The 11,281-nt window shown below is 40.9% G+C and overlaps 1 protein-coding gene across 1 annotated transcript in view; it reads right to left on the bottom strand.

The window, feature by feature from the left end:
• Window positions 1-514: 514 nt before the first annotated feature.
• nkd1 (NKD inhibitor of WNT signaling pathway 1) overlaps window positions 515-11,281 on the bottom strand; it is a 31,614-nt gene continuing 20,847 nt past the window's right edge. Inside the window, exons 4-10 of the mRNA XM_088413904.1 lie at window positions 9,990-10,041; window positions 7,455-7,540; window positions 7,257-7,352; window positions 5,864-6,011; window positions 4,246-4,327; window positions 3,932-4,065; window positions 515-2,895 (exon numbers count right to left, since the gene is read on the bottom strand). Coding sequence (XP_088270030.1) covers window positions 2,363-2,895; window positions 3,932-4,065; window positions 4,246-4,327; window positions 5,864-6,011; window positions 7,257-7,352; window positions 7,455-7,540; window positions 9,990-10,041 — 1,131 coding nt within the window. The 3' untranslated portion in view covers window positions 515-2,362. The remainder of the gene's footprint in view (window positions 2,896-3,931; window positions 4,066-4,245; window positions 4,328-5,863; window positions 6,012-7,256; window positions 7,353-7,454; window positions 7,541-9,989; window positions 10,042-11,281) is intronic.

Below are 11,281 nucleotides of genomic sequence, written 5' to 3'. Positions count from 1 at the left end.
TTTACAATTTCATATGTGACTGTGCATAAAATAATGATCGCTAGGGAGAAACATTAATTGGGCTCATCCGTACGCGCACACTGCTCGTGAAGTTTTTTACCACAAGCTTTACTTATTTCACACACAGGTACATGTGGAATTGGAAATATGGTTATGTACTGTTGTAAAGCATTAGAAATGCATACACAACAGGCTATAGTATATTTTAAAGACTTGGCAGTGGCGTGCTGTGTTTAACTTAAAACCCCTTATTAAAACTTTTAATCACAACGATTAAACATTTTTCTATTCTAGTAAGAATAATTGTTAGAAAAAAAAACATAATAAAATAAGGGCTCTTCAAATTAAAGTCAAAATTTCACCAATACTGCAATTGTAATTATATTTCTTCAAATAAATACTACTACAACATTGTTGCTCAACATGGTGTGTAAATGCATTCTGTATCTTAAAGTCTATTTTTTTTATTGTAGACTAAAAACAAAAGAAAATAAATCACTTTTAATATCCCATATTTGAATTGTTTCCATGTACTTTTATTTAATTAAAAACAAAATATCCACAAAACAGTTACAAAGTAAATAATATTTCAAACTATGAACTGTGTGCAACTACAGTGTCAGAATTTTTTTTAAGGTCGTAAAAACACAAGCGCAACCTGACACACTTACTGCTCACAGTAGCTCCTCCCCCGACATGCAAAGAACAGTCGAGTTCTATCGCTTCAACATACTTCCGTGACACCGGTTACTGCTTTTCTCTAAACCAGGACTTTGGCACCATCTTGCAGCATCTTAAGGGTAAAGAAAGATTTCAAAATATAATGAGAGCTGCAAAGTAGTGAAATTTACAGTGAACAGCAGAAAATTGGTTCCAAAACAAAATCGCAAATATGTGAACTTGTGACGAGCAAATCATAAATTGAATGGGCTCACTTATTTATGTATATATTTTAATTTGCATTATTCCCTTTAATGTGTTAGCTGACTTCATCTTTTGACTGAAAATGTTTTTTTTTTTTTTGTCAGGCGATTTATCTAAAAAAAAAAAGGCAAATTAGTCATTCGCCAAAACACTGTTGGGAGTTGTGATTTCAAGCCATTTGGCCGAGAAAAAAGAAAGAAAAAAGGAATAATGTGGTATAAAAGTATAAACAGATGGGCATGCGAGATCAAAGTGTGTCACTGTCATACAAAAGGAGGCTTTGCACAGTCGTAAAAAAGTGGAGGCAAAAACAAACGGAGTTTTACAGCATTGATGTAAAATCGTCACATTATCAATAAAGCTTATAAAATTCATATATATATATATATATATATATATATATATATATATATATATATATATATATATATATATATATATATATATATGTGTGTATATATACAGATATACACATATATAGATATATAGACTTTATATACAACCAAAATAAGTCAACGTAAAGAGCACTACTGCAGATTGACAAGAAAAAAAAAAGAAAGAAACAGTGAAAATTAGGATTAAATTAGAGGTAGCAGCAAATTTGGGATTTTTTTTCTTCTTCCATCATTCCAACATTGAGGGATATTAAAATCAGATTCTTCATTTTCCACTTTAAATACTTGCACGGCCGCAGAATGCTTTTTGACAGACAAGTGTCGCAACACACGCTCACGCACGCACACACGTGCTACTTCCTTCATACATGGTCATCTTAACGTCACGGTCCTGCATCGGGTCCTTGGCTGAGTAGTCTAAAGGGTTCTGCCGGGTTGGCCGTAGTAGGAAACCAGCATGGGCAGAACTGTGAAAAAGCGGTACTGGATTTTTAATCGGTGCGTCTCTTTTGGGGCTTCATTTGTGGTCTCAGCCATGATCTGTAGTCCTGAATCCTCTAATCTTGTTCATAACACTGATTCATAACACTTGATGTTAGGTTGTGGTACTCCAATGGACCCACCCCACTTCCTGTTTTGAGGAGAGTCCAAAGTGGTGAGGCCAATCCAGATAGTAGTAGTGGTGCTCTAGCGTCACCCCTTCTTACCTTGGTCTACCCACACTTCCTATTGGGAAGCTCACAAAAGAGAGCGGTCGCTCTGAACTAGCAGACGTGTCCTAGTAATGGCGCCCACCCCGACTTTGTGTGTCCAGGAAGTTTCCAAAAGTTCTTAACAGACATTCGGGCTTGGTAGAAGTAGTGGCGGGTCCCCAAGTGGACTGGTTGTACAGGACCGGTAAAAGTGGTGATAGTGGCTTTCCCGAATGTCCCGAAGCAGGATGGGGGATCAGAGCTAGTAGATGGTGGTACTTTCATCCCGACCCGACCACCTTAGTCCGGCCCTACTTCCCGTTGGACAGAATCTCGAAGCGGGCCGGGTCTTCAGGACTGGTAGAAGTGGTGGTAGTGGTGGTGGTGCTCATGGTGGTGGTGGTGCTCGTGTCGCTGCACCACTTGCGCCAGTCGGCCCTCGTACAGCAGAACCGCGGGCAGCTCCCTCACCTGCTCCTTCTCCACGCCGGGCCCCACTAGGGTGCCGAGGGCGCGGCACCCCTGGTGCTCTTTCGAGCGCTGCTTGTGCTTGCGGTAAGGGGCGGCCGATTGGTGGGGGGGAGTCAAGCCGGGGAGCACCGGGGGAGCGGGAAGACCCCTGCTCCGCATCGCCCGGCCGCCGAGCTGAGGGGGAGTGCGGCCGTGGGTCTTGGGGGAGCGGACGGCGGCTTTGCCGGAGTCCTGGCCTCGCGTGCGGACGGGATGGAGGCCCTCGGGGGGGCCGGCGTCAGCGACGGTTTGCAAACGGCGGTGGTGGGGAGGAGGGGGGTGATGGGAGTGGCTGTTTTCTGGCTCGTGGGATCGAGAGCGGGTCTGGTTGGACGACCGGGTCTGGGGTTCTGCCTTGGGCTGCTCTGTGGTCGCTTTGGGATAAAAACACGTGGGTGATTTTTTTTTTTTTTGCCACTATACATAATAATTAAAGATCAATCAATTTTCTCTTTATCAATAAATAACATGTTTTGGGTCCTTATTTTTTGGTGGGGGACTTCCTCAGCTCCGATGATGATTGTGGACTTTTCGGAACCTTTTTAAAAATCCCGCTCTTAAATTTACCCCTCTATTAAAATTACAAATATTTTAAAAACCTATAAAAAAGATTTACAATTCATTATACGTTTATGGTAATATTTTCTGAATTTAGAAAACACTTTTCTCATTTTCTCAAAATTCTATGTATGTATGTATATCAAAACGACTCCTCAGTCCAATTTTTACGCACAACATCACCATTTAGTTATTGCAGCTTCACTCTGTATTGCGGATTTTCATTTATGATCATATCAATCGCAGTTTTACCTCACTATTTTTTTTTATAGTTTTCCTCCTTCCAAGTCAAGACAGACAGAAAAAAATACATATTTTCTGTATCATTTATAATTTTTAACAAAAGAAACAATCTAAAATTAAGACAATAAAAGCAAAAATCAAACATGGAAAAATATATTTGCTGGATAACCACAAACGGATGTTTTCAAGCACAGCAGTATGATTTTAGAAGACCTTGTATGCAAAAGTCGGTCTCTGCCCCATGCATCAAGTATATAATTATACTAAATATAATCAAATCAAAATCTAAATCAAAACTTATACAAGCCTTTCATTTCTAAGGGTAATCACACATTATTAAAGTGAGATCGTCATATGTATGTATTTAATATTTTTGGTTTAAACCATAATTCTTAGCATTTAATAAACCTTTTCAAAAGGGATTTAGCATTTTTTTTTCCACTATTCTATTACTGTATTCCTTAAGGTATTTTGATAAATTTATGCTACAGAACTTGTATTGAACACCACTGGGTTTTATATTGAGAATAATGTACATGTCTTCTTTTAACACTTGCTCGCTTTTTTACCACAGACATCTGAAGTCGTAATGTGGGAGGGTCCACTCACCAGCTCCGAAGCGGGACGTGTAGTTCTCGATGCCGGCCAGGTCCAAGTAGTGGTTCCGTCGCTCCAGGTTCTCGTCCACGCAGTGGCGCTGGCAGCCCGGCTGGGCGTGGTTATGCTGGTCGCTGTGGTGGCGCCTGGAGAGGGGGGAAAAAAAAAAAAAACAGCGGCACCTCTCAGCTCCCTTGTGATCAGGCGGCCATTGTCGAGGCAGATGGGGGAAAATCACAAGTCGCAGAAACGAAGGTGCCAATTTTCGCAGGAATGGTGACTTTGACGCGAGAAAGGACAAGCAAAAAGAAAACGTGCAGATTTACCTGATCAGCGCTCGACTTTTCTTGTCTGCGCTCTTGGGGTCTTCCGCGCACTTGTCATTTCTCTCCCTTGGGTCAGATGCATCTGTGTGGGGGGGAGGAAAAAAAAAACAGAGGGCTATTATCAATGAAAACAACACACAAGCACACGCGCACAATAACAGTCACAGAAGAAGAAAGCAACCTTTGTTTGGGGTTTTTTACTTTGAAGATCTACAGAGGAGGAGGATGAAGAAAAACAGGGGGAAAAAAAACAACAATGCTTCATTTATTCCATTTTCTACTCCCAGCATCTTCTAAATTAGGTATGGGAAGAATATAGTTCGAAGAGACTTGAGAAATAGTTTAACAATAAAGACAGCAGATCTGACGCAGGCTGAAATTAGCATAAAGGCAAACGGGCGACATTGGAATCTCTTGAGGCGTATTTATAACTGAAACAACAGAATAGTGGCGGGGAAAAATACAGGGATATATATTTCTGTGCTACTTTTCCCCCCTCATGAGTCGTCATAGAGAAAGGTGAACGTTGTCAGAGTTTTTTGATGGCTTGACTTATTTTGAGATTTTCATATTTATTCTCATATAGGATGGTTTACGATCATCTTTGTTTTGTATTTGTTTAAACTTTTGGTCAAGTATCGTCATTTATGTTGTTTTGTTTTTATTTAGTATTTTTTTTTACTGTTTGGTCATTTTACACATATTTAAATTAATGATTTTTTCCACAAACCATGTTAGTCCATTTGCATACAGTTTTTTTTCTAATGAGTAGCCAGGAGTTGTTTTTATTAAGGTTCACAGAATTGTGTTGATTTTTTTTTTCTCCTACTAATTTTCTTGACAATGTTTCACTTCCATTCACAATGATTTTATCTTCACTATTTTTTTGGTCAAATTTACACATTTTTTCTGTCATTGTTGTCAATTTGTACAGACGTAATTTTCTGAAAATTTAACATTAAATGTTTTTCACGCTTCACTTTCCTGTGATACTGCTTATTATTTTTGACCATTTTGTTTCTTTTGTTTTTGAAAATTTCAAACAATTCTTTGAAACATCGCTTGTTTTTCAAAGTTTTCTTTCATTTTTGATCATTTCAAAACAACAGTACTTTGTTCTGTTTCCAAAATCCAGAAACTTCTAATAGGAGGGAAAATATAGTTAGACGAGACTTGAGAAATAATAATAATGCCAGCCAGATCTGACGCAGGCTGAAATTAGCATAAAGGCAAGCAGGCTATGTCGGAATCTTTTGAGGTGTATTTATAGCTCAAACAACAGAATGGCAAGGATAGAGATTCATTCATTAATTTAGAAATTTTCACTCCTTTTTTAACAAAATCTTGCTGATTTTTTTTTTTTATCATTCACTTATTGGAATAGAATAAAATAGAGGAGGAATAGAACCAAATTGGAAGCAATGTTCCGATTGGTGTAAGAACAATAAATATAATGAATAATATATCAATAAAAACGAAATAGAATCGAAATCACAAGAGTGCAACCATTGTTATTTTAAGTGTGTGTGTGTGACCATTTTCTTTTTAAAAAAATTCCTTTTATTTTGACAATTTTCACACATTTCTTTAGAATCTTTGTATGCAAATTAGAGGGTACCTGCGCCGCCCTGCGTGCAACTTCTCCATCTCTGGCTGGAGTCTGGAGCCACCGACAGCTTGACTCGCAAGGTCTTGCTGCTGCTGGGAGAATGGTTGACTGATGCGTCCACTACCTCGTATATAGTGTGAAGGAGGCTTGTGATGTCCTGCAAGGAAATACGGAGAGAGAGAGAGAAAGAGGGTACTGTTATATGCACAAAAAATAGCCTTTTTTTCACATTATCGTGCCAATTTTGTATAGACAGTGAAGGCTCAATTTAACGGACTAATACGGGGGCACACGTTGTCACTTATTGCAGATTCTCCACTAAATTGAGCGAATTTGTTTTGCAGCCTAAAAACTCAATAGAGTACAAAATTGTCTTGTATTGTTTTAATGGTTTAAAAATGCCCAGGGCCATACAAAATTACTGTAAAAGATATAAACTCATTTTGACACCTAAAGGGCCTTTTTCATGGTTTTGCTATGTGGGTTTGGAATGCATTATTGTCATCATCATCATCATCATTATTATTATTATTATTATGATATCCCCTGCAATAAATGCCAGTCTAAACTGCTAAGAATTTGACAGATTATGCCTCCCTTCACAACACAAAGAGCTAAATATGCAGGAACTGGTGCACACTTGAGTTTTAGGTACTGACACCAAGGAGAAAAACATCTTTTGTGGCGTGACGGCATGAAAAGGAGCCGGAGAAGAAAGCGTTTGCCGTCTCGTGAGTGGAGCAGCCACCGGCAACAGCCCCACATACACACAACACAAAACTTTCTGGGTGTTCTCTTGGATCTCTACAGGCACCAAGCACGGCTTCCCTGGCAGGAAGGTAAGACTAAAAAGGGTCTGGAGAGGGTTTTTGACAGTAGACTTTTCATTCGGGTGTGGAGGATCTACATCAGACCTGTTTTTGTCTTATTTTATTTTTTAATCAAAAGCGGTAGTATATTACCATCGCAGACGTCATGTTGATTTTCTAAATGGATGCTACACATGCTAACCATTGTGCGCGCTCCCCATTTGCCACATTGCCAGTGGCGTATTTAAAGAGAGTGTAGCGAATATTTCCCACACTCACCATGAAGGCCTCTTTACAAACCGAGACTGCAGGAAACCCTTGTTGATTTTCCCTGTTCTTGAATAGCATGTCTCGTACCCCCTTAAAGCATTTCAGTTCTGGTGGAGGTACAATATGTGTTCGATCTTTGATGTTTTATTAGTGAAATAAGATTACTTCAAGGTCTGCGGCTTGATTAATAAAAGAAATTTCCAGATGTTCATATGGGTGGAGATGTTTTGGCAGATGTTTGTCTGATTTACTTGTTCCTTCACTGATCAAAGACTGGCGTCTCCAGAGACTTAGGTCCGCTCGTCGGGTAGAATACGATTTACCTCTCTGGTGACTTTCCCATTGTTGTCAAAGTCATAGAGGGTGAAGGTCCACTCCTGTCGGTTATCCTCCTCCATGGACACGGCGCACTCCAGCTCCTGAAACGACAAAGCCACATCAGTGCCAAATGTCAAAAAGTGTGTCTAATATCCTAATTGGTGGAAGTTAATAGAGGTCCCGTTCAATGTGGGCAAACTCACTTCAAACTGGAGCTGCTTGCCGTCCCGCTCCTGGATCATTTTGTCCTCCAAGCAGCAGCTGCCTGTCTTCTCTGGGGGCAGAGCCACTGCAGACACACACACATACACAAACATGAAAAGAGTCAGCTTCAAGTGGTGGGTGCGGCCCTGACCTGAGGATAGGTTGCCCCTTGTAAATGCTTGCATCAGAGCGGAGCGGCTGCAATTACACAAAAATTGACACCCTGACTGGCTTAATCTGGTTAAATATGGTTATTACATAGTTATATAGCCATGGGGCAAATAGTTAGTGGCAACAATGATGGCACACTTGTTACAAAGCTAAATATGAATATGAAAATAGTCATCTTTACATGAATTTGGCATCTATCCGGAATTCTCATTGAAATTGAAAGAGAGAATTCTGAGAACAAAGTCAGAATTCTCCCTTTCAGGTCAGGAATCTGATTTCTCAGAAGTCTGTCACGTGAGAATTTGGACTATTCTGAGAAATGCCAGAATTCTCATTTTACACCCAGAGTTATTAATTTAGTTTGATTTCGGAGAATAAAGTCAGAATTCTGAGATAAAAGGGGGAATCCTGCCAACCTTATTTTTTTTTTTTTACTTCACTACCCCTAATCCCCTTCCAGTTATCACTTCAGTAATGAAAATCCTGAGCTTGCAGCAAAACTGTCCAGTATTTGCCTCACTACTAACACTGTACAAATTTAAAAAAGGAAATCATTTTCTGTTCTCTTTTTATTAACTAATGTACATGAGTACAATATACAAGTAGGCTACAGCTTCTAAAATTAATGTACGTCTAAAATCTCCTCGAGTGTTAAGAGTACTTCTAATTATTAGAGTATTTTCTTCCACACGTGTCCGTACTTATGTATTTAGTGTGAGTACCTTTGCCACCTGTGCAGACCACACCCCCTTCTCCCTCTCTTTTTAGCCTCTCCTCCCATCCCACTTTGAAGTCCCCATTCTCCAACCTTCTGGAAGAGGATCAGTCCGGCCCGCGGAATAAAAACAGAATCACTAATTAATTAAGCCGAGTCAAATCGGAAACACTGTTTGTTTGCGCGCCAGCCGGGGCAGCAGACACAACACGACGGCCCACTTTCTTCCCGCGCCATCCGAATGCGGATCAAAGCCGAAGCGTCTGATCATCCCCGTCGCGTCGGGAGGAGGCCGGAAATGAAAGGCGACATCCCAGGGAACTTTTTTTCTGGATATCGAGAGAGGGCGGGTGGGGCTCCTGCTGTTTGATCGTGCGTGCGAGGGGCAAAGCTGTTCGGCGGCGGGCTCAATATGGAGGCGAGATAGCTAATGAAACGCCGGGAGGAGAAACAGTAATGCGGGATCACTGAACACCCCCCCACGAGCCCCATCCTCCCCAGAAGTCTATACGCCAGGAAGCCGCTGTGGGATTGGCTCTGAGGGCCACGGGTGCAATCCGAGGCTTGCAGGTTTGGAACGCTGCCATGCTCCGGCTCATCCAGCTTGGCGACGCTACTGTATTACACATAGCTGCTGCCTACTGTCCTTCCAAGGCTAAACGCATGAGGATGACTCTGCCTTTGTGACCAAAAACCAAAGAGCTCACACCAAATATACACGTTCATTATTTATTTGCACCTAAAGTAGTGAAACCGAAATGAATTGGGATGGATTCCTAATTTTACTTCTACCCCAAAACATTTGATAGTCCTGAAAATTAATCAATTTGATCATGATGGTAAACAGTGTAACTTCTATAACGATTTATCTTCACCGTATGTTGTTCAAAGCGCTTAACCAAGCCTTACATTCACTTTTTTGAAAACAGTTTGACAAACAAACAAAGCTTTGTGGAAGTTTTCCTTTTTAGTTTAATATAACTTACTGGAACTCGCCATACACTGACTTATAACAGAACCGAATCTGTATTTTTATATTATTTTTAAGCTTGGTAGATTTTTACATCCATCTCTGCTCTGCAGCTAGCTAGCGCTAAGCTAACCCGAGAGGCTTCGTCTCTCGGGTGCAACAGACTTCAAACTGTATCCAACAATCCGCAACGATTCATCTTCACTCAAATTCCGAAAATTCTGATCCAGGACTCTTTCTTAACAGCAGATTTGCATCTCAGTTCAAGTCACCGCTGATTCGTGCACAGCCCTAATAGACACCTTTTAAAATCGACAGAAATTTGGTGAAATTAAGGATGACAGTGCCTGAAGGTGTGCAAACCTCAACAATTTTCCATCCCCTTTTTGCATTCTGTGTGGGTGTAGTCAGCTCTCATTCAAGTCTCACTTTGAACAGGGAAGGGGAGGCTTCCAAATCCGAGGATCATGTCACACTAGGGGGGAATCTTTGCAATGGGGGAGGGGGTAAACGTAAAGGGGACTTGCATCAGCACATTGTTGGGGGCTTTAGAGTGATGGGGATGGACCTGGGGGAGGTAAAACCTGAGCAAAATGCTGGATGCCAGCACAATATATTGCATTTTTGTCATCTTAAATATTGACGCCTGGATTTAGTACGCGTTTATTGACGGCTTACCTTCTAAGCGGTAGTGCTCATCACCGATCTGCTGATCTTCATTTATGGAGTCCTGGGAGAGAGAGAAGGGAAAAAAAAAAAAAAACCATGAGTTCTGTAGTATATCAACCAGTCTCTCATTCCGGTACATAAAATCAAACAGCGCAAATCCACAGGATGGCATTCTGACACAGAGTGGCATCCCAACATCTAACCACGGGCAGTCAGATGTCCACACACAAACAAAGTTTTACATCAGCACGGGAACATAATTGCAGGTCTAGAAACGCACTACACTTCACTGGCAGCAAGGCTTAAATTACTGCACGAGAACTATTTCAGTGGTCTGTTAGACCTTTTTCATAAAGCTCAGTCTGTTGCTATGCTGGGTTTAAAAGGGCACAAAATCGCATGGTTTCAAAACGTGGCTCACAAATCCGCAAAGGCCATCACGCTCTGGATGACAAAATCTTTTACAAGCATGCAGCCACATACATGAAGACATGTTTCCATGTAAAGGTATAGTCCACGAAAAAAAAGGGAAATAGATGTGTGTCAATCTAATTCTTTATCAATCAATCAAATTCAATCAATTGTTATTGTTATTTGTATTAGGGCCTGACCGATTAAATCACCCGATTATGGCCCTTGGGAGGAAACAAATGCTTTTTTCTGTCATTTAAAATTTTCAAATTAATCGGTCTATTAAGTGGTAATCAGTATTTTTCTGCCAAAAGTTGTCATCAGACGAAAAAAAATCCACATCAGTCATAATTACAATACAAAAGCATTCCCCAAAATGGCCCCCCGCCACCTAAACAGAATAAACTAAATTTCTCCAGAATCGTTCATCCAATTTAAGAAAAATCAGGTTGTGGATACTTTAGTTTTAGCATTTCCTCCATCAAAACAAGACTATGAGCTTTACCATCGGTGTGTCTACATAAGTGTGTGGGTGGGAGTCGAAGGTGCGACACAGAATTTTTCATTAATCCACAGAGGTAGAAGGTCAAAAATGTGTGAGTGTACCCTTCATGAGCTACTGCTGTGGGTCACAGTGCAGCCCCATGGGTGGTCTCCTAGGAAGAGAATACTGCAGTATTTTGCAACTATCCATCCATTCATTTTCTAGAGCCGCTTATCCTCACTAGGGTCACAGGCTTGCTGGTGCCTATCCCAGCTGACTTCAGGCGGGGAATACCCTGAACTGGTTGCCAGCTAATTGCATGGCACACCTAAGAACAATTTAGAATGACAATACACCTGCAATTTTTGGAGTGCCTGGAGAGAACCCAGGTGGGCTCGGGGAGAAC

This window comes from Hippichthys cyanospilos, chromosome 4 (genome assembly GCF_059441005.1).
Source record: "Hippichthys cyanospilos isolate Australia breed blue-spotted pipefish chromosome 4, RoL_Hcya_1.0, whole genome shotgun sequence".
NCBI lineage: Eukaryota > Metazoa > Chordata > Actinopteri > Syngnathiformes > Syngnathidae > Hippichthys > Hippichthys cyanospilos.
This window is presented reverse-complemented; position numbering and strand designations above follow the sequence as displayed.